The sequence below is a fragment of the Vipera berus genome (assembly GCF_964194415.1).
Source record: "Vipera berus genome assembly, chromosome: 8".
NCBI classification, from domain to species: Eukaryota; Metazoa; Chordata; class Lepidosauria; order Squamata; family Viperidae; genus Vipera; species Vipera berus.
In genome coordinates, this window is record NC_138211.1 from 19,708,994 (window position 1) to 19,732,778 (window position 23,785).

Sequence of the window (23,785 nt, forward strand, 5' to 3'; positions counted from 1 at the left end):
ATTTCATTTTTGTTGTTTTTGTAAAAAAAAATGACAATAAAGGTTATCTTATCTTATCTTATCTTATCTTATCTTATCTTATCTCATCTCATCTCATCTCATCATCTCATCTCATATCAGATGGCTCTTGTAACCCAAATGCAAGCTTTTACCTTGTTGTCTCCACAGACGGTGCCATCGTGAATCAGAAATGGGTCTCTTATTCCTGGCCCCTTCAAATAATCTAAAGTGACACATAAGCGATTCTGCACTTTGGCATAAATGATGGCGGCGTTTTCCAGAAAGAAAGGAACCCTGTTCGGATAGTCGCAGACCAGCTTGCCACACCTCAAGTCTCTGCAAGTGGCATATAAAGACACAGAGAGTGGAGCAGAGTTTCACAGTCAAGTGATGACCCCGGATGTCCCAAAGAACAAATGCTCTAATCTCGGCCAGCATATGGTGGATTTGTTTGAGGACAGGGGAACATCTGTTTGTTTGTTCCCTTTTTTGTTAAGCCAGGTTTGTTTCAGAATAGAAGACTGTGCCTTTTGGGGTGAGGGGGAATTAATTTTAATTTTTTTAATTTTAATCCCATTTATATCCCGCCCTTCTCCGAAGACTCAGGGCGGCTTACAATCTAAAGCACAAATCAATGTGCTTAGCAATGTGCTTAACTTGGGAGTTAAGGAGGTTAAGAGAAGAAACAGCTTGCCACCCTGAGGTTTGGGTAACTCCCATGTTGGGGGGTTTTAAGAAAAGTTTGGACAACTGTTTGTCCAGAATGGAATAAGGACTCCTGCCCCGGGAAGGGGGTTGGACTAGAAGACCTCCAGGGCCCCTCCCAGCCCTATGATTCTATTTCTATTGTTATATGAAAAGGAAAGATGGAGTATCAAAATGTCTGCTCCCAAATCTTAGCAATATGATTTAGGAGACGTTTGTGAGGGCTTATTGTGGTTCTTGGCTGGATTTTATGTCCATAAAGGTAACCCACATGGCTTTTGCTTATCCCCAAAATGCTAGAACTCACCGGGCAAAGAACATCATAAACCTCCACTAGCTAGCTACTACTTGCACTCATCTAATTTGCGACAACTGCTTTTCCTTCCAGGTTCATATGAACTTCCTGCCCAAAATTAAGGCACCAGACCAAAAGAAGGTGTCAAATGGGCTGGATTCACACAACACTTTGTATAGGTGAAGTCATGTCATACCTTCACATAACTTTTGAATCCAGCGATAAATGTATAATATATACAGTATAATATCTACAACATGCTTGACATCAAGTCTTGTGAGGGGGATGAGAGGCTATGTCATTCTGAGACAGGGGTCTTCAAACTTGGCCCTTTTATGACTTGTGGACTTCAACTCCCAGAATTCCTCTGGGAATTTAAGTCCACAAGTCATAAAAGGGCCAAGTTTGAAGGCCCCTGTTCTGAGGGCTATGGGAGCTGCTGTCAAGGACTAGGGGACTCTACTTGATAACTGCTATCAAGGACCAGGGGTGACATGACAGTAGAGTTCTAATATTTAAAGGGCTGCCACAAAGAAGAGAGGGTGTCAATCTATTCTCCAAAGCACCCGAGGACAGTACAAGAAGCAATGGGTGGAAAATCATTAAAGAGGTCCTGGGGATCATGTCATCCCCTTTTACGACTTTCTGACTAGCAAAGTCAATGGGGAAGCCAGATTCACCTAACAACTGTGGCAAGAAAGGTCATAAAATGGGAAAAACTCACTTAACATCTCATTTGGCAACACACAAATGTTGTGGTCGTACGTTGAGGACTGCGTGTACTATTAGCCTTATTTTGGGATTGGACGAATTCTGACTTCTAACAAATACATTCTCCACCCTGGCAACCCAGCAGCCTGATTTCACTACTGTGCAACTATCCACAGCATAACCCTTGGGAGAGAGTTCAAGAGAACGACAGCAGCCTCAGAGCAGCGCCTTGGCGTCTAGTTAGTTGTGCTTGTGTTGCGACATACTGCCACTGACAGTCCTGGTATCCTCTTGCAGTCGAACCACAGTGGCCCATCCTGTCCTTTTGACTGTTAATTTCTTCATAGCATTGAAGAGATCCACTTCTGGATTCTGCAAAACACAGTACAGGTCCAAAACTTACTAGAGAGTTCAAAATATGAGAAGAAGAAGAAGAAGAAGAAGAAGAAGAAGAAGAAGAAGAAGAAGAAGAAGAAGAAGAAGAAGAAGAAGAAGAAGAAGAAGAAGAAGAAGAAGAAGAAGAAGAAGAAGAAGAAGAAGAAGAGGAAGAAGAAGAAGAAGAGGAAGTGGAAGAAGAAGAAGAAGAAGAAGAAGAAGAAGAAGAAGAAGAAGAAGAAGAAGAAGAAGAAGAAGAAGAAGAAGAAGAAGAAGAAGAAGAAGAAGAAGAAGAAGAAGAAGAAAAAGAAGAAGAAGAGGAGGAAGAGGAAGTGGAAGAGGAAGAAGAAGAAGAAGAAGAAGAAGAAGAAGAAGAAGAAGAAGAAGAAGAAGAAGAAGAAGAAGAAGAAGAAGAAGAAGAAGAAGAAGAAGAAGAAGAAGAAGAAGACCCTGTTGGAAATCTTCATCAGGGTCCAGTCCAAGCTGGGAATAAACAACAACCTTCTTTCTAAAGCAGTCGCCGTGTTGTTTATTCTAGTTTATTCCCAGCTTGGACTGGACGCTGATGAAGATTTTTTTTTCCTTCAACGACCCATTCTGGCTATTTTGAGGGCGGGGGGGTCTGCTGAGAGTACTGCCCCCCCAAGAAATAAATGGGGGTGGATTTGATAGCACAATGTCCCAATGTTTGTAGCACTCTGCTACTCTGCCCCAGGTTGGGGCAGCCCCTGCCGTGTTTGCCTTCCATAAACAGCTGAAAGCTGATTAAATTCAGCCAGGCTTTAGCGCCAGCTGATGGAGGGTGAGCGCCCTCTATGGAGTTGCTCCTAATATTTTTTTCTTGGAAGTAAATGCGTGAGAAAATTTCTTCTTGCCCAGGATAAATTCCGATCAATGTTCCATCCACCAATCCGCCCCCCCTTCTCTCTCTCTCTCTCTCTCTCTCTCTCTTTCTCTCTCTCTCTCTCTCTCTCTCTCTCTCTCTGCAAATTAATGAGAAATAATAATAGCACCATGGTGTTAGAAGGGGAGAATTAAATAATTCTATCTGCCCTTTGTTCATCCCATGAAGCCAAATTATTAGAAGTTTCTCTGGCAGATGACCTTTTAGAAACCTTTTAGAGGAAAAGTTTTGTAGCTCAAGGTTGAATGAGGGGACTTTGGTGCTCTCTGAACTTGGCTGTTTTCTTGCAGAGCTTTCACTTGTGATGTTTCACTGATGATGTTCCATCCATCCTCCCACCCACCCCCCCCTCTCTCTCTCTCTCTTCTCTCCACAAATCTGGTAGATTTCAAGACGTCATTGGTGCCCAACTTCAAAGAAAAGAGATCTTTCCAAATGAAGCGGGCCCCTTATTCTCTCAACCATGTTCAATCCAGAAGCTTCAGAAAGGAAACAGGAGCAGTTTTTGGAAGTTTATCCTCCTCTCATAAAATCAGGGTTGTAACACACATTTGTAAAGGCAGGGCTTTGATTGCACCATCACAGAGATCTTGACTTTTTCTACCATAATCTTCAGACATTCCTGGTTGGATTAACCCAAATGGAGAAGAACGTGCTCCTCCGTGATTTGTCAGTTTCCCAACCCTGACAAATGAGAACGCAAAGGGGCAAGCAGGAAAGACAGGAACATCTTATTTCTCATCCTCCGCTGAAGGGAGGGAGGGTTAAGGAATGGGAACAGTGGAATGTAAGGAAGAAAGGACCAAGGGGAAGAAGGAAGGGAGGAAGGAAGGAAGGGAGGAAGGAAGGAAGGAAGGAAGGAAGGAAGGAAGGAAGGAAGGAAGGAAGGAAGGGAGGGAGGGAGAAGGAGGGAGGGAGGGGAGGGAAGGCGGAAGGAAGGAAGGAAGGAGGGAAGGAAGGAAGGAAGGAAGGAAGGAAGGAAGGAAGGAAGGAAGGAAGGAAAAGAGAAAAAAATCCTCTTAATATAAGGATATATTATAATAAATGCATATAAACTTTATTATGGAAAAGGATATACATATACAACTATTAGGAAGAGCTATGAGCAACCAGGAAAATGTTAACTCAAAAAAATCTTGCCCCCCCCTCCTCTCTCTCTCTCTCTCTCTCTCTCTCTCTCTCTCTCTCTCTCTCTCTCTCTCTCTCTCTCTCTCTCTCTCTCTCTCTCTCTCTCTCTGACGCGCACACACACACACACACACAGACATGTTTGGCTTATTCCCCACTTCCAGGTTTGAATGGGGGGGAAAGCCTGGAAACTGCACGACGTCAAGAGGAGTGGAGAGGGGGGGAAATGAGAACGCAAAGGGATGTGCAGCTGACCATGGTGATAGAGAAGGAAGGAGAGAAAGCCAACAAAAGTGTCTGGGAGTTGTCTTGGGAGACTTTTAGAAATGACCTCCCAGGGCTGAGAAAGAGGGAATCGTGAGAAAGAAAATCAAAATAGCCCTGCTTGGTTTGATAAGAGAGAGCAGAGAAAAACTGGGAGAGGCTTTCAAGATTGATGTTAGCCCTTGAGGTCCATCGTACTAAGACACAGGGATGGATGGCAGATAGTCCATGAATGTCTTTTATTGTAAGAAGGCAGAAAGTCTGCCCATGTTTCTCCCTGTCTCTTACTGAACAAAAGGAACAAAAGGAAGGTGGGGTTACTCTGAGTTTCTTTCTGCCCCCTTCCCTTTATCTCAGGACTGAGTAATCTGCAAGTCCCTCTCCATGGCTTGTTTATTCCTTCTCTATCCCAAGAACAGTTCCACGCCCGTTTACAAAAGCACAGTGGAAAAGAACAAAGATGGAAAGCAAAGAGGTTAAATGGAGAGAAACATTTATTACGTGATCCGAATATTTTTCGGCACCATCGATCCGCACTTTGGCACCTTCCTCTCATGCAAACTCCAGTTTGGTGTTCGCACCAGTGTCCATCCTCGACGTAATGGTTTTCCGAGCATTCTGCAGAGGTACCATTGCAAAACTCTTTGAGATCACATTCCGAGTCCTCCAGTTCTCTGCATAAGGTTCCTTTTGCCTTCAACTGCAAGACAAGAAAGAACAAAGCAAAGACTGCAGCAAACCTCCTGCAATTAACTATAACCAGTAATTACCGCTTTATAAAAGCCTACTGAGACCACACCTGGAATACTGCAGCCAATTTCGGTCACCATATCACAAAAAAAAGGTTGAGAGTTTGGAAAAAATGCAGAGAAGAGCAACTAAGATGATCAAAGGGCTGGAGACTAAAACGAAAGAAGAACGGCTGCGGGACTTGGGTTTGCCCAGTCTAAAGAAAAGAAGAAATAGGGGAGACATGATAGCAGCGTTCCAGTATCTGAGGGGCTGCCACAAGGCAGGGGGGGGCCAGGTTGTTCACCAAAGCACCAGAGGGAAGGACGAGTAACAATGGTTGGAAACTGATCAAGGAGAGAAGCAACCTGGAATTAAGGAGAAGCTTCCTGATAGTGAGGACAATCAACCAGTGGAACAGCTTGTCTCCAGAAATTGTGGGTGCTCCATCACTGGAGATTTTTAAGAAGAGGCTAGACAGTCACTTGTCTATAACGGTATAGGTTCTCCTACTTGAGCAGGGGGCTGGACTAGAAGACCTCCAAGGTCTATTCTATTCTATTCTATTCTATTCTATTCTATTCTATTCTATTCTATTCTATTCTATTCTATTCTATTCTATTCTATTCTATTCTATTCTATTCTATTCTATTCTATTCATTTAGTTGACCGTTCAAAATTACAACTTCAACAAGTGACTTATGATCATTTTCCACACGTACAACCGTTGCAGCATCCCCGTAGTCATGCAATCAAAATTCAGACACTGGGCAACTGACTCATATTTATGACGGTCACAGTGTCCCAGGGTCACGTGATCCCCTTTTACGACCTTCTTACAAGGAAAGTCATTGGGGAAGCCAGATTCACTTAACAACCGTGATAGTAACTTAACAATTGCAGTGATTCACTTAACATCTGTGGCAAGAAAGGTTGTAAAATGGGGCAAAACTCACTGAACAACTGTCTCACATAGCAACAGAAACATTGGGCTCAGTTGTGGTCCTAAGTCAAGGACTACCTGTATTATATTAGGAAGAAGTGGGGCGCCAAAGTATTGGGAAGTCCTGCAGTTCTTCTCTTGAAATGTTTCATTATCCACATCAAGCACAGAAATGAAAGCAATAATTATACAAACAGCCAGTTTGGTCTACTGGTGAAGGCATCAGGCTAGCAACCAGGAGATCGTGAGTTCTAGTTCTGCTTTAGGCATGAAAGCCAACTATGTGACTTTAGGCCAATCACCAGGAAACAGGAAGTTCTAGTTCCGCCTTGGGCAGGAAAGCCAGCTGGGTGACCTTGCGCCAATCACCAGGAGATAGTGAGTTCTAGTCCTGCATTTTCTATGAAAGCTGACTGGGTGACTTTGGGCCAATCACCAGGAGTCGGTGAGTTCTAGTCCTACCTTAGCCATGAAAGCCGACTGGATGATTTTGTGCCAATCACCAGGAGACGGTGAGTTCTAGTCCCACCTTAGGCATGAATGCTGGCTGAGGAACTTTGGGCCAGTCACTGTCTCTCAGACCAACCCACTTCATAGGGATTTTGTTGTGGGGAAAATAGGAAGAAGAAAGAGTATTAGCTATGTTTAAACTTGTAAGTCACCAAGAAGTATCTGTGTTTAAGTTGGGCGACCACATAAATTTGTTGAATAAATAACAAATAAATAAAATGCTCACCGCTTTGATTTGTTTATAAAAATAATAAATGTGAGATCATAAAAAAGGTTTTTAAAAGGAAAAAAATAAGCACCGATTTACAGAGGAGCAGGGGACAAGTAATATCATCGGAATTATCGAATTATCATGAGAGTGACATCAGTCATGTATTTCACCCTAGTTACATAATGCGAGACCACCTGCTGCCATTGTCAACCTCCCATCGCCCGGTTCGCTCCCACAGAGTCGGCCTTCTCAGGGTGCCGTCGGTTAAGCAATGCCGGCTGGCGACCCCCAGGGGGAGAGCCTTCTCTGTGGGTGCCCACCCTCTGGAATGAGCTGCCTCCGGAGCTGCGGATGGCCCCTGACCTTCGATCCTTTCGCCGTGACCTGAAGACATGGATGTTTCAACAATCGGGCCTGGACTGACCATGGTTTTAAATTTGGTTTTATGGGGTTAAATTACTACGTATCGAACATATCTACTGTTTAATTCTTTTTTAAATTTTCTATTTTCGTGTTCTTTTTTAGTTTTTATTGTTGTGAGCCGCCCTGAGTCCTTAGGGAGAAGGGCGGCATATAAATATAATCAATCAATCAATCAATCAATAAACATAATTTATTCAACAACTTCTTGATATCCATGATGGCACGGTAGCTTGTCTATAGACACTTCCACAATATAAACTCGTGTGAAATAGGAAAGGTGGACGGAGAGAAGTTTTGCTCTGCCACAAACTGGGTATGTCTAATCTAATGAAGAGAAGGACTGGTGTGTGTGTGTGTGTGTGTTTGTGTGTTTGAGGAACTGTCACAAAGAAGAGAAGATTCAACAATTCTCCAAAAAGCCTCTGAAGACAGGACGAGAAGTAACAGATGGAAACCTATCAAGGAGAGGTCCAATCTAGAACTAAGGAGAAATTTCCTGTCAGTGAGAACAATTAATCCCTTCCAACTCTGTTATTCTATATTTGGCAGAGGGGTCAAAAAAAAGTCAAGATGGCAGCCGTGCAGTGGAGGCCCCAGGATGCAGGTGACAAAGGAGAATGCTTTCCCTTCCGTTCCATCTTGGCTGGCACTTACCCTGCAGCTTCCCAGCAAACAACAGTCTCCTTGGGCACACTTCATTCCTGCTTTCAAAGTGCAATCCGATCCACAGCAGGGATGGTTTTCACATTCCTGCAAACGAAAGGAATATATGGGGGAGCTGAGCATCATAGAACACAGAATCATATATGGATGGAAGGGACCTCGGAGGTTTTCTAGTTCAACCCTTTGCTCCTAGACATCCTGCACTAAATAGATGTCAAATCTTTTCTTGACGACCTCCAACGATGGAGCACCCACAGCTCTGTTCCATTTGATTAATTGTCCAACACACAGCATGTTTGGAACGTGGATGGAGACAGGGAACACCAGTCCCATAAGCTGAAGTAGAAGGTCATGAGACACCATAGGCAGAAGTTCAAACTCCCCTACCCACCCAGGGTCTATGGGAAACAAAGCACCGAGGCTGTGTAACCCCTTTAATCCAGCTTCTGAATTAACCCTTTTTTCTAGAGGTGCACAAGAGATTGTCACGCAGTCTAAACCAGGGCTCAGGAATTCTGGGAGTTGAAGTCCACGAGTCATAAAAGAGCCAAGGTTGTCTACCCCTGGTCTAAATGAAAGTAAATTTTCATCATAACTAATCCATTGAACTGGAAGCCAACAAACCAGGATCCTTGACACCGCTAGATGGCACCCTCGGATTTCTCTAGGCACATGCACGGATGTGCAAGGACACTCACACACAATGGCCGAGTTAGCCATTTTGGAGATAGATGACACAGGGACAAACAGACAGTCAGACGGATGGACGGACGGACAGACAGACAGACCTGTATGTATTAACTGTATATAACCTGGCATGAATGGAACAGGCCAGAAAAAAGCTGGATGGAAAGACTAAATTGTCTTCTGAAGCCCTTCTAGATTTTACATTCTATAATCCTGGGATAAACAAGTTTTTTAAAAAAAAAATAATAATAATCACATCTTGTGTAAAATAATTCAAATGTCTGTCTCGGTTACAGGTAGTCCTCAACTTATGACCACAACTGAGCCCAAAACTTTTGTTGTTAAATAAGATATTTGTTAGGCGAGTTATGCCCCTCTTTTATGACCTTTCTTGCCACGGTTGTTAAGTGAATCACTGCAGTTGTTAAGTTGGCAAAATGGCTGTTAAGTGAATCTGGCACTGACTTTGCTTGTCAGAAGTCCGCAAAAGGGGATCCCGTGACCCCGGGACACTGCGACCGTCATAAATATGAGTCAGTTGCCAAGCATCCGAATTTTGATCACATGACCATAGGGGATGTTACAATGCTTGTAAGTATGAAAAAGGCCTGTAAGTCACTTTTATCAGTGCGATGGTTGTAAGTTGAGAACTACCAGAACAGGACTGAATTATCTATCATCCTCGTTATTTTTAGTTCTTATTTTGAAGAGATCTTTCTTTCCTCTGATTCTCCCCCCACCACCCCTTTTTTTTTTTCTTCCAAACCTTCACTGTGCCACAATCACATTGCTCCCCATCTTCAACCACGTGGTTGCCACAGAGGGGGGCTCGGTAGGCGATATCAAACTGTGGCTTGTTCTGAAGACATTGCGACAATGCAGAATGGAGGAAGTTCTGAAAATCTTTGACGCTGCAGCTGCTGAAGGATTTAATGCCACTGGACTGTCTGGAAGGGAAAGACACAGCTCTGAATAGAACGCAGACTCCTAGGGCTGGAAGGGACCTCGGAGGTCTTCTAGTCCAACCCGCTACTCAAGGCTGGAACCTCACGCCATCCCGCTCAAATGGTTGCCCAGCCTCCTTTTGAAAACCTCCAGCAATGGAGCACCCACAACCCCAGAGGCAAGCTATTCCACCGATTAATTGTTCTCACGAGCAAGATAACGGAAGTGCTTTTGTGTTGAAAGCGCTGCCCTCCTTATACATCAAGGGGTGTTAAACTCGCAGTGTCACGTGACGTGTTGCGACGTATCGCCACTTTTTTCGCCTTGCCAGCAACGGGGGTGGGCGCGGCTTCTGCATGATGAAACCGGCCTGCAGGCCAGCAGTTTGACACCCCTGTTGTGCTTAGAACATGGAATAATAAAATTGGAAGGACCTCAGAGGTCTTCTAGGCCAAGCCGCTGCTCAAGACAGAAGACCTCATATCATCCTGGTCAAGTGGTTGCCCAGTCTCTTTTTGAAAGCCTACTGTGATGGAGCCTCCACAACCTCAAGAGGCAAGCTATTCCACTGATTTAACGCTTCTCACTATCAGAAAAGTTCTCCTTACTTCCAGTTGGATCTCTTCTTAACAAGCTTCCACCTATTATTCTTGTCCTGCCCTCGGGTGCTTTGGAGAATAAGCCAATCCCCTGTACTCTGTGACAACCCCTCAGATAGTGGAAGACATTCTGCCACAGTGCCATGGTGGGTTTGTTGTCACTGTGAGTTGTTGGGGGGTGGGGGCACGAAGGGAGGCTCAGCCAATCTCAATGTATACATGGTTGTACTTTGACAATAAAGGTTCATTCATTCATTCACCACAAGGAAAACAGTAATGCATCCTGACCACCGGATTGGGGAACCTTAACCGCCCAGTGGCCTTGAAACAGGAAGCCCAACCCATGGAGGCCGTGGACTCGGGATGATGTACCTTCACGTCTTCGAGTTGTCAAGCCCCGTGGGCTTGTCACTTCAGGGAAGGGAAAGGGAGGGGAATTCCCCTTGCCTGGGAATCCCTCTGCCTGACCTCTCGTGGTCAGCTGAGGCTCCTGGCTGGCTGCGTGCTCACTGCTCTCTCTCCGGCCACCAAACAGCTGAGGCTCCTGGCTGCATCCTGGACTGCTGGACTGCTGGAGGGGGGAGTGCTGGACTGCTGGAGGGGGGAGGCGGAGGCCAGCTAAGCTGGTTTTAGGGACAGACGCCGGATGCTGGCTGGCTGGGGGGGTGGAGCTAAGGGGATTGCCTGTATATAAGGCACTGGGAGCAAGTCACTCCCAGTGCTGACTTTATTTGCTGTTAATTGCCGTCAACAAACACTGGTCAAAACGTTCCTGCCTAGCCATCTACCTTGTTGACCATCATTTATCATTTGTGGAACCAGGGCTGGTAAGGACTCTGACACTAGTACAGCCCAGAGAAACAGGAAAGTTCTTCTAAACAAACTAGGCTTCTTCTTTGGCCAGCATCTGATATCATCACAAACCAGGCAGTAGTGGTGGCGGCGATGTGGAAAGAACGTAAATGCTGAGTGAGAGAAGGAAGCATGCAGAAAGAGAGAGAAAGAGGAGAGGAGACTGGGGGTGGGAAATGGCCGCTTGAAGATCCCAACATGGGTGTCTCCTTATGGTTCACTCTGCGACACACTGGTAGACTATACATAGAGAAATCTCGCATTCTGCACAACCCCGTCTGTAGACTATGGAGATTCTCAATCATCCAGGTCACGGTCGTCCCAGAGGTGCTTTTCAAAAGGATACTGGACTTTCTTCTGAACTGAAGAAGCTTCTTGGATGAGAAGTGAAACGTTTTCAAGGAAAAACCAAGGAAGCCCAGTTGCCTTTGGAAAGGCATCTTTGGGACAACCCCATCTATAGGACACCTCCTCTCCTTTATGAACAGCTACCACATTTTTGCCGTTAGAACATCTCTAATTTAAGGATAGGAAGCTGCCTTCAACAACCTCCAAGTTTAGCATCATCTGCTCAAGAATAAATGGAAACTGCTCAACATCAACCACCATCGATCGAATGGGGGTGGTCCTTCGTAGGGTGTCAAAAACAATTCAGCCCAAAACCTCACACTTGATCCTTGACCCCAGGTTAATGGTGAAGCAATAAATGACATAAAGGCTTACGCTGCTCTGGTGTTCATCAAGCAGACTGTCCCTGAGCAGTGACATGCTCTGGTGTCATCGAAATACAGTCCAACACTAAACCCCAGCAACTGCGCCACTATAACTGAGAAGGCTTCCAGTGTCATCCCATTTTGAAACTAAGAGAAAGCAGAAATCCATTAAAAGTAGTAATTGCTAACTATGAAAGGGCCACATTCTGGTTCTGATGAATCTTTAAGATCTTGGAAATATCTTGGATTTTATAACCTGCAAAGAGTTTACCAGAAATTTATCTGCCCATGAGAGAGACCTTGGTCCTGCTTTGACCACTATGTTTTCAGGCAGTTCTAAGTGCTTCAGGCTTGTTCTTTATCTCCATGAATGCAACCTTTACCTGCAACTCATTAAAGCAACTCTTCCTGCAGTCATGTGAGTCTCGATAAAGAGGCAGTTGCTTTAATGAACCACAGAGAGGTGTTGCATTGCACTCCTTTTTGCACCGAACTCTGGTGAGTTCAATATTCACAGGCATTAAAAAACAACAACAGAGAGATGGTCAGAAGAGAGAAAAATAATTTTGCTCCTTCCACCTTCCTTTCATTATGCTAAGATGCTGACATTTATATAACCAAATAGTTGTTTATGTTAATGCTCTACCCCACCTCTCAATTAACACTGCACCCCACCCTCAATGTAGCCTATACTAACAAAAAAAATAACAATTTCAGGGCTGTGTTACACAAAAGGTTAAATTAGGGGCTTAATTTAGTCATTTTTCTGGGCACAGACAGCATCCTTTAACTACAAAGCAATCGAACAGGCTTGGTTTACACCATGCACTCAGCCACAGAAGTACCAAGGCTAACATCCATCAAGCCTAGGATATTGTGTGAATGCAGCTGCAAATTTATGAATGGAAGTGGAGGTCAGCTGTCACCTCATGCTTGCTTGTGCTTCACTACTATTAGGCGACAGACTGCCATGAACTATGGGGAGGGGGGAAATGTAACAGGAGAAGCTTGGGAGAAAACAAAAGGCTTGGGGGGAAATGAAAGTAAGTGCTGTATCTCCTTGAGATGCTGTTTCAAGGTAACCCGACATACCAGCTGCATACCAAACTGTAGCTGGACTGGCATTATGAAAATATCATGCTTGAACCTCATTGGTTGCCCAGGAGAAGGTGATGGGTGGTAGCTGGGGAGGGGGTGGAGTTGAATTTAGGGATTTTGGTGTGATGATGATGATGATGATGATGATGATGATAATAATAATAATAATAATAATAATAATAATAATAATAATAATAATAATAATAATAATAATAATAATAATAATAATAATAATAATAATAATGATAATAAAGTTGGAAGGGACCAGTTAGTCCAACGCCCTGCTCAGGCAGGAAACCCTATACCATTTCAGACAAATGGCTGTCCAGTCTCCTCTTAAAAACTTCCAGTGTTGGAGCATTCACCACTTCTGGAGGCAGGATGTTCCACTGGTTAATTGTTCTAACTGTCAGGAAGTTTCTCCTTAGTTCTAGGTTGCTTCTCTCCTTGATTAGTTTCCATCCATTGCTTCTTGTCCTGCCTTCGGGCGCTTTGGAGAATAGCTTGGCTCCCTCTTCTTTGTGGCAACCTCTGAGATATTGGAACACTGCTATCATGTCACCCCTCACCCTTCTCTTCGTTAAACTACACATACCCAGTTCTGGCTTAGCATTACTGCAATACACTTGACTTCTAAATAAACTACACTTTTCTCAAAAAAAAATGGAGCCAAGGATCATTTCTATTTTGGAGTTTAAGCCGTGGCAGATCTGACAGTGGGTGTGCAAACAGAATCAAGAAGTGATGAATAATAATGAGGCGTATCAGCATGGGACACTTTTTCCATCTTACCATAGCAATTCCAGCAGAAATGGGTTTAGAGCACATCTTTTTGGCAAAAGTTGACCCGACCGAATCAGCCTTGTTCCTGTAACTGAGGGAAGAATAGAAATTGCTTTGAACTATATTGTATTCAGAATGGATGTGTTGTCTCGGGGTCATGTGGGAACCGTTCGCAACCTTCCTAGCCAGCTTCCGACAAGCAAAGTCAATGGGAGAAGCTGGGTTTGCTCAACAACAGCAGGATTCACTAAACAACAGCAATGATTCATGTAACAGCCGTGACCAAAAAAAACCCTCATAAAACTGGGCGCAACACACATAACAAGTGGCTTGCTTAGCAATGGAAATGTCAACCATGGGGAAATCGGCAAGTTCATGCAGTTCAAATGAATATAAAGGTTTATTGCAGGCTTATGTTCTCCACAACAGGGGTCCCCAACCCCCAGTCTGTGGACCGGTACTGGTCAACAGCCCATTGAGAATCAGGCCACACAAGTGGGTAGGCGAGCGTGCAAAGCTTTATTTGCACTTGTGTGGGATTAGCTTGTGCACATGCAACCATCCCCTCCTGAGTCGCTGCCAGTCTGCAGATCCAAAAAGGTTGGAGAGCGCTACTCTACAAGAATCTGAACTACTAAGAGTCAAGGTAAATTGGCACGAGAACAGAATTCAAGGCAAGCTGGATTTAGATCTCTTGTGGAAGTGAAGCAACTCGCAACTGATGATGCATTTGACCCCTCCTTTGGGCTCAGCCTAGTCATCTCCTCCATCAAATTCTGGTCCCAACTGTGGCTGTAAGTTGAGGACTGCCTGTATTTGCTTCCTTCACTTCATGCTCACCAATGCTCCTTACACACCAGCCCACTCCCATTTCTTGTAATCCACTGCTCCACCTCACGAGCAGAATTGCCCCCAACTGCTTTCATTTGCTTGGTCATGTCTCAGGATCATCTTCTGGGCTATCTATAGCAGGACCATACCCAATACCATACTATTCTTTCATGATCAGGGAGAATTGTTTTCTTACACAAACAAGAAAGCTGCATCATGAGGTCGCAGAGCGAGGTGTTCATTTTTCCAGTTCAAAAACTGCTCCAGCAACTGATCAGCGGTTCCATTGATGGACATTTTATCTTTGTTTATCCATAATTCTAATGAGGACAAGATAATCTTCATGTTCAGTTTGTAAAACATCTGAAAATAGGAGCAAGAATTAATCAATGAGAGGCACATGCCCAGATTCAAAACATATACCAAAGCCAGACAAACTGGACAGGCAGTTTTGTCTAGTGGTTAGAAGCCAGAAGACTGAGTTCTAATCCCACCTTAAGCATGAAAGCCAACTGGGTGACTTTGGGCTGATCACCGGGAGATTGTGAGTTCTAGTCCTGCCTTAGGCATGAAAGCCGGCTGGGTGACTTTGGGCCAATCACCAGGAGAGGGTGAGTTGTAGTCCAGCCTTAGGGATGAAAAATAGCTGAGTGACTGGACCAGCCACTCTCAGTCCAATCTACCTAACAGGTTTTATTGTTGTAGAGAAAAAAGGAGGAGGAAGGAGAATTATGTGTGTTTGGCACATTGAGTTATTTATAAAAATAATAAAGTGGGGGAAGGAAGGAAGGAAGGAAGGAAGGAAGGAAGGAAGGAAGGAAGGAAGGAAGGAAGGGAGGGAGGGAGGGAGGGAGGGAGGGAGGGAGGGAGGGAGGGAGGGAGGGAGGGAGGAAGGAAGGAAGGAAGGAAGGAAGGAGGGGGTCTAGGAGTCTCTCCTCCATTTTACTGATGCTGGTTGAAGTCAGGATGCAATTAGATTGCCAAAGTTATTATTTAAGAGAAGAACAGAATGTTGGGGCCAAAATCAGTCATTACAAGCACATAAATAGGCACAACTTACAGTATTGACAAAGTTCATAAGCTGCATGATCTTCCCCGTGACAACATCTTCGTTGGAACCCATATAATCATACTGGGGGAAAAAAGAAAAAAAAACACCCACTTCTTCATTAATCAGTAGTATCAGCTTTACGCTGGTTTAAAAAGCCTGCTGAAGACAGTTTAGGCTTGACTTTGCAAAGTGTGCATTTGAAACAATACGTCTGCAAACACACATACCATGCTGAAACACCTCTTCTAAGTAAGGTGCAGTCAAAAACAGAACATTTTTCATTCTGGCCAGCAGTAACTGGAATGACTGACTGAAGAATATTATTGAAAAGAAATTATGCCCTGAGGCATGGATGGAAAGAAATCTATTGCGGGTTTCACTGAGTATACAATGACGTTAATCCACCAGAATATTTCCCAGCATGGACTGGGAATAACTGTCAAATGACTGTTGTTTCTCCCCAGAAATGTGCATTGAGACAGATGTGTTTCGAAGGAATATTTCTTAAAGGTAAATATGCTAAGAAGGAAAACAGGATAGAAAACTTTTATTAAGTTGTGGACGAATCAGGAAGAGGAATTTTCCAGTTTTTTTAAATGAATTGTAACAAGTGCTTATCAAGAAGATGAAGTGGATTTATAGACTATATCTCTATCCTTATCCCGTTCAACTCTAGGTTTGGAAGCATTTTAGACAATGATCCCTAGTGGGCAGAGCCAACAAAATACACTTACCAGAGATTTGGCCACAACCACGTGCATTTCCACATATCTGAGGATGGCAAAGTTAATCTGTTTTTTTTTTATTCAAGGAAGAAACAAAGATGAAGTTTTGTTATTAGTGGCAGATTTCATGACTAGCTCTTTTACACGCTCAGGATTTCACCAGATTTGACCCACTGTCTTTGGGGAGACAGGGATAATTAAGGCCTGCCTAGAAAAGTAGAGAGATCAGGCAAGTGACTCAAAGAGCACTCCAAAAAAGGAGTCATGAGGCCAGTTTTTAGTGTATTTGCTAAAAATCATCAAAGGGATCAAGGCGGCGAGAAAGGAGCGATAACTGCAAGGTGTCATTAAAAAGGAAATCTTGATTGTTTTCACAACACCCTGTGGTTACCCCTGGAAGAAACGATACAGGTAGTCCTTGATTTACAACCAAATGCAAATTGGGATCAGAATTTCTGTTCCTAAGCATTGTGGTTCTTAAGTGAATTGTGCTTTTTTGCCATGGTTCTTAAGCAAATCATTGCAGTTGTTAAGTGAAACATGCAGTTGTTAAGTGAATCTGGCTTCCTCCTCAGTAACTTTGCTTGTCAGATGTCAGCTCGGAAGGTCACAAATACTAATATCATGACCCCAGGACACTGTAACCGTCGTAAATACATGCAGGTGGCCCGGCACCTGAATTTTGATCATGTGACCTTGAGGAGGCTGCGAGAGTTGTAAGTGCAAGGAACAGTCATAAGTCACTTTTTTTAGTACTGCTGTAACTTCAAAGAGTTGCTAAACGAATGATTATAAGTTGAGGAATGACTGTATTAGAAAGTGCCTTGAGTCAGAGTGGACAAGCAACAGCACTTAGATTTATATAGTACTTCACAGTGCTTTACAACCAATGGTGGGATCCAGCCGGTTCGCACCGGTTCAGTAGAACCGGTAGCTAAATTTTTCTGCATTCAGAGAACCAGCTGGCTTCCAGAAGCACAGTTTAGGTTTCGGAGGCCTGGATGCGGCCTCCCAGGCCTAGAACGGCCCACCGGAAGTGCATGGATGCCACTTCCGGAAGTCCGTTCTAGGCCTCGGAGGCCCAGGCTTGCCTCCGAGAACCGGTTGTTCAGGTATTTGAATTCCACCACTGTTTACACCTCTCTCTAATGTGGTTTACAGAGTCAGCATATCACCCGCAACAATCTCGGTCCTCATTTTACCAACCTCAAAAAGATGAAAAGTTGAGTCAACCTTGATCCAGTCAGGATTGAACTGCTGGCAGACGGCAGAGTTAGCCTGCACTACTGCATTCTAACCACTGCGCCACCACAATATGAGCCTTGGTGGAGCAGTGGGCTAATGCCTCCTTCAGTAACACCAGCTGCCTGCAATTAGTGCAGGTTCGCATCCCACCAGGCTCAAGGTTGACTCAGCCTTCCATCCTTCCGAGGTAGGTAAAATGAGGACCCAGATTGTTGGGGGCAATTAAGCTGACTTTGTCATAATGCCTCTTGGGGTGTGTGTGAAAGCCCTAATAAGCAGGCATATACATAGAATGAAGGCTACTGCTAAGCTTGTAAGCCGCCCTGAGTCTTCGGAGAAGGGCAGGATATAAATGGAATTAAAATAAAATAAAAAATAAAATAATATATGGGCTGTATGGCTGATCTATTCTGTGGCCACATTCGAATAACCACATCACTCATTCAGAGAGGATGCCCATCTAATGAAAGCAGCCGTTTCCTTTGGGACAGGAAGGTCTACCTATTGCCCACCCCTTCTGCTTTTCTTCTATCTCCTGTGGCTGCAAGGGGTAAGTGAAAAATACAACAATGCAAGATGGAAGTTTCTAGAAGGCTTCCATTTTTGGGTAAGACCGCTCTAGGACTTCACCTCTGCTGGTTTCAGAAGGATAGATTTAACTCTCTGTTAACTCTCTTTTTCTTGTTTCAGGAAATGGACAGTAGAGGTTTTTAGAGAGGTTACTCTAAAAATTAACCCACTCTATTCCATTATACCAACTGAGTTATGCAAGACGCCTTGGTCTTGCCTATGACCCAATTGAGGAACTAATTATGATTTAAAAAGCAACAAAGGCAGTGGTGCTCACTGGTTCTGCTGGATCTTTCTTTGAAGTTACTGTGGTACTCCATTTAATGGAATAATTCTGCTTTGAAAACTGAAGGCCTGTATCATTGTAATCTATCCGGAAAACAAGATGGTGAAACCCAGAGGCCGACTCGATGGGCTCAATTCCATAGCTGATGTTCTGAATCTGTATCAGCCCACTGGCGGGCAGAAAAAGCATAAATAAATTTAAATAAATAAATTAAATAAATAAAGTACCATTACTAAGTTTATTGTTTTTTAAGAAGGGGAAATAAATTTGAAAAGGTGAGTCTCTAGCACAGGGGTCCTCAAACATAGCCACTTTAAGACGTGGACTTCAACTCCCAGAATTCCACAGCCAGCCGTATCTGGCTGGGGAATTCTGGGAGTTGAAGTCCACAAATCTGAAAGTGGCCACATTTGAGGACCCCTGCTGTAGCAGATGGTTAGGTTTTTCTCTGTGGGTATAATGCTAGCTGCCTAGAGCTGATTATAAGATTATAAATGTTTTAAATAAAATTTAAAAGTGAAATGACTGACTGACTGACTGACTGACTGAATGAATGAATGAATGAATGAATGAATGAATGAATGAATGAATGAATGAATGAGATGGAACCGAGGCATTATTCTGCTGGGCCCTGAATAGCCAAGTGGTAATTTGCTATAATTTGGCAGTCCACAGTTATTGGAATCATGGTTCATACAACCAAATTTTGTGGGCTTTATAACCTATAAAGGTAAAGGTTCCCCCGCACATGCGTGCTAGTCGTTTCCGACTCTAGGGGCCGGTGCTCATCTCCGTTTCAAAGCCGAAGAGCCAGCGCTTGTCCGAGGACGTCTCCGTGGTCATGTGGCCGGCATGACTAGACGCCAAAGGCGCCACGGAACGCTGTTACCTTCCCACCGTAGTGGTCCCTATTTTTCTACTTGCATTTTTACGTGCTTTTACGTGCTTTCGAACTGCTAGGTTGGCAGAACCTATAGTAAAGTTCAATTTACTTTACTGCATGGAATTCTAGGAGTTCACGCACCTTGGAGTTGCTGAGAAACAATGGTGTAAACTAATCACAGAGTTTGGGTTCACCAACATGATAAGGTAAATGGAGTCAGCTAGATTTTATTTCAGGTCTTGGGTAAAGAAATTCATGTTCTCTTTTCCAAGACAGACAAAGATGCTGTTGTATCTTTAGAAGGCAACAAAGGAGAGGGAGAATATTAAGGAAAATGAAAAAAATATAGAGACTTGTCATTATTTTTCTCACACTGAAGGAATGCAAAACAAAAAAAATCTATTTATGCCCAGCCAAAACTATTAAGGGACCATTTTAACATACATGGGGGCCAAAGTCTGTTTAGGCAAAGAGGAAAAAATAAATTTGGAAGAGAAATGAGGAAGCATCATTTGGAAAGTGATTGGTTTTTTTTAAAAAAAATAAGTTTTTTTACATTTACCAAATCCAGTAGTATGGCTAAATAAGTAGGGTGTTTGATTCTGACAAATCCTTGGCAAAATGCATAGCTGTTGGACTGATAAACAGACTCAGTTTTATGACAGGTCCTTTTTATTTATCTAAAAGGGACTCAGTGGCTCAGTGGGTTAGGACGCTGAGCTTGTCAATCAGAAGATCGGCAGTTTGGCGGATCGAATCCCAAGTGCCGCGTAGCAGAGTGAGCACCTGTTACTTGTCCCAGATTCTGCCAACCTAGCAGTTTGAAAGCACGTCAAAATGCAAGTAGAAAAATAGGGACCACTACAGTGGGAAGGTAACAGCGCTCCGTGTGCCTTTGGCATCTAGTCATGCCGGCCACATGACCACGGAGACGTCCTCGGACAAGCGCTGGCTCTTCGGCTTTGAAACGGAGATGAGCACCGGCCCCTAGAGTCGGAAATGACTAGCACGCATCTGCGGGGGAACCTTTACCTTTACCTTTTACCTTTTATTTATCTAACCAGTTTTATGCTATTCTATACTCTGGAATTATTATAGCTATTGCAATAGCATTTAAACTTATATACTGCCCTCTAATGCTTTACACTACAGCACTCTCTGGGCTGTTTCCAGTCTCAGCATTATTTGCATATAGCCCCCAACAATCTGGGCCCTCATCAGGATGATGGAAGACTGAGTCAACCTTGAGCTGGTCGGGATCAAATTCCAAGCTGTGGGCAGTGTTTGCAATACTGCATTTTGACCACTGTGCCATCAGTATTATTATATCCCGTAAGCCTTTGATCATACTAAAGATACTTGACTTGCATTGGGTGCAGCCATGGATTTGTTTTTGACAAGATGTCTAGAAGTAGAACTAAGGAGACATTTCCTAATGGTGAAAACAATTAACCAGTGGGACGGCTTGCCTTCAGAAGTTGTGGGTGCTCCAACACTGGAGGCTTTTAAGAAGAGAACGGACAGCCACCTGTCAGAAGTGGTAGGGTCTCCTGGGGTTGGACTAGAAGACCTCCAAGGTCCCTTCCAGCTCTGTTATTCTGGAAGGGGCAAAATGCAGTTGGACTGAGGAACATGAGTGGTTTGCTCAAGAGCAATTACCTGACCTCACCTGAGCCCAGAGCAGGAACTGATCATTGCGATCGAATCTGTGTAACCATCTACATAGCCTTGATAATAGCAATCCCGCTAAAAAGAATAAACGAGAGGATTATGTTTCACAAGGGGCATCTAAGCACCAGAGAAAGACAAGGAAAAGAAAGACAGGGTATCTTCAGCCCATCTAATGAAGTAGGACATTTTTGCAGCACATTAGTGACTTCTTAGGCCTCATTTTAACAGGAAAATTATTTGCCCCATTAAAGACTTTCAATTGTTCACTGGGTGAGCTTTGGAGCTTACGACCCCAACTGAGCCCAAAGTTTCTGTGGCTAAGCAAGACAATTGTTACGTGAATTTTGCCCCATTATATGACCTTTCTTGCCACAGTTGTTAAGTGAGTCACGGCAATTGTTAAGTTAGCAACAGGGCTGTTCAGTGAATCTGGCTTCCCCATTGACTTTGCTCGTGAGAAGGTCACAAAAGGGGATAACGTGACCCCAGGCCACTGTGATCGTCATAAATATGAGTCAATTGTCAAGTGTTTGAATTTTGATAATGTGACCATGGGGATGCTGCAACAGTCATAAGTGTGAAAAATGGCCATAAGGTCACTTTTTTCAGTGGTGTTGCAACTTTGAATGGTCACTAAACGAACTGCTGAAAGCCGAGGACTTCCTGTACAGCACATATTTAGCTTGGTTTATTGTTTTGTTGTTTGTTAGAGAGCTTTTTTCTTACTTTTTGTTTGGCGTTGTATTCTAAAAGCTTTTCTTTTTTCAAATATTGTTGCAATAAAAATAGACTGACATATATCTGGTAATGATCAGCCAATTAATTAACTCAAATCATTGAGGGGCTATTTTTCTGAATCCGTGGATTAGTGGAATCAAACAATAGTCAGATAAAAATACTTACTTCTCATCTCAAAGAAATCTTACCTGATTGGTAGGGACAAATGACACTGGAGTATCATCTTTGTTGTATGTATAAACTCTAAAAGAATTAGATATAAAGGCTCTACGAAAAAGCAGACAAACACCAGATCCAGGACAAAGGAGGGAGGGAGGTGAGAGAGAAAGGACACGTTACATGATATACCTCAATAGACAGAAAACAAGTAAATCAAATTTATAAGACTGGACTGAAAATGAGAAACAAAGAAAATTATGAGCGGTCCTTGATGCTCTCTGAGCTTGAATGTTTTCTTGCAGACATTTCACGACCCAACTAGGTACCATCATCAGTGCTAGAAGAGAGTGGGGTTTACAAGGAGGAGGAGGAGGAGGAGGAGGAGAAGGGGGAGGAGGAGGAGGAGGAGGAGGAGGAGGAGGAGGAGGAGGAGGAGGAGGAGGAGGAGGAGGAGGAGGAGGAAAAGAAATGTGGGGCCCTTGGTGTTCTCTGAGCTTGGTTGTTTTCTTTAAGATGTTTCATTACCAGCATTTGGTGCTAGCACTGATGTTACCTAGTTTGTGCAGACAAGCCTTGAAATCTCTTAAACCATTTACATGGTTCCTTAAGCAGTCATGCAAAGACGCAAATTAACTACAAAGCAGGCAGTAATTTCCAATTATTTCCTTTACTCACTGTTGCTTTAGATAAATTGAAAAGGATTCCCCTTCTATGTTCATATCAAACGCCATCCTCTCCTGAAACAGCCAAAGGGTTTGTTGTGTTATTGCTGTTGTTTTATTCATATTGCAAAATCCAAGCAGCACAAACCAGTCAGGTCTGTAAAGAAGGTACAGCTGAACATAAATGTTACCGCTGGCTGGAAATGATTTTCAGCTGAATGCAGACCATCCCATCACAGGCTCTGTAAACCAAAGCTTGCAGTCCCATTCTCTGCAACCCAGAACCTTCTGCCTGGGGATCTAGGATGCCAATGTCCCAAAGTCACCATGTTAGGCATATTTACACTAAAGGAGATTTCTCCCCAACTCACTGATGTGCAAATATGTCGGACACACTATCCCACCATCCCAGCCAGCACACATATTCAGATTCCCAAGAGAACTCCTCTCTTTCCAGACCACCTGGAACAGAAGCTCTGGAGTTCTAGTTAAGCTGCTTCCTTTTATCAGGAACCACAGTGTTTGTCTTGAAGTGTCCTTCGTCTTTGAAAGTCAGGCATCTTTTAAAACGTGCTGCCGCCACACCACACAGTAAATTCATAAGGCAACTGTGATCCCATTTAGCACTGATTTATTTAACTCCATTCATATCATCTCCCAATATTCCAATCAGGTTAGCAGAAATCAGAGGCAAAGCTTACTTAGTAACTTGCCCTCTCTTCACTCCTTCCCTTGAAAAGGTCCTATTGGCCAATTCTTTATTTCTTCTTCAGTAAATCATAAACATATTTTTTTGGTTCCAACTTCCCTTTGACAGGCATGCATAATAGGTTTTAATGGTGTTCCCTGTTCTGTTCTTCGACTATTTTAAATCTGAGGTTAGGCTGGTAATAGGACATATTCTAGGGATTTTTAAACGGAAAATCACACTCTGGACTCTTTTGTCCATTCTGACCTACCCCATTCATTGTTCATTTGAGGAAACCTTCTTAAAAAGCAGAGGATAACATTCCTACAGTTTTTTTTAAAAAGGCATGGCTGTACATGAAAGCTTCAGTGGTTTATAAAGAATTAAGAAACTGTGAGGTCCTTGGGGGGGGGGTGTCTCTGAAGTTGGTTGTTGAACTGAGTGTAGTTATTGAATTAAGAATGTTTTGGGGAAAATGGGTCTTTAGACCACTGAGCAAGCTGCACATGTTTCCAGCATTATATCACCCAACTCTAGGGAGAAAGATTGGTATAATTACCAGCCTTTATCCTGGCCAGGTTAGAGTTCTAAAAAGCCAATTAGGGATTGTCCATCTACAGAGGACAAACACCATCAGCACCTTGGAGAGCTCACTACCATTCCCAAACAAGCATGAAACTTTGGTGTTTCCCACTACCAATCAATCTCCTGTAATCCAGAGGTCCCCAACCATTTGGG

The 23,785-nt window shown here is 43.5% G+C and overlaps 1 protein-coding gene across 1 annotated transcript in view; it reads right to left on the reverse strand.

Moving 5' to 3' along the window:
• LOC308671286 (disintegrin and metalloproteinase domain-containing protein 2-like) overlaps positions 1-23,785 on the reverse strand; it is a gene marked incomplete at its 5' end in the record, with an annotated part of 40,450 nt that overhangs the window by 11,557 nt on the left and 5,108 nt on the right. The window contains 11 exons of the mRNA XM_081333392.1: positions 153-336; positions 1,978-2,083; positions 4,884-5,082; positions 7,853-7,948; positions 9,315-9,495; positions 11,668-11,804; positions 13,548-13,629; positions 14,566-14,732; positions 15,430-15,501; positions 16,155-16,191; positions 20,799-20,875. Of these exons, the coding sequence (XP_081189518.1) occupies positions 153-336; positions 1,978-2,083; positions 4,884-5,082; positions 7,853-7,948; positions 9,315-9,495; positions 11,668-11,804; positions 13,548-13,629; positions 14,566-14,732; positions 15,430-15,501; positions 16,155-16,191; positions 20,799-20,875 (1,338 nt within the window). The remainder of the gene's footprint in view (positions 1-152; positions 337-1,977; positions 2,084-4,883; positions 5,083-7,852; positions 7,949-9,314; positions 9,496-11,667; positions 11,805-13,547; positions 13,630-14,565; positions 14,733-15,429; positions 15,502-16,154; positions 16,192-20,798; positions 20,876-23,785) is intronic.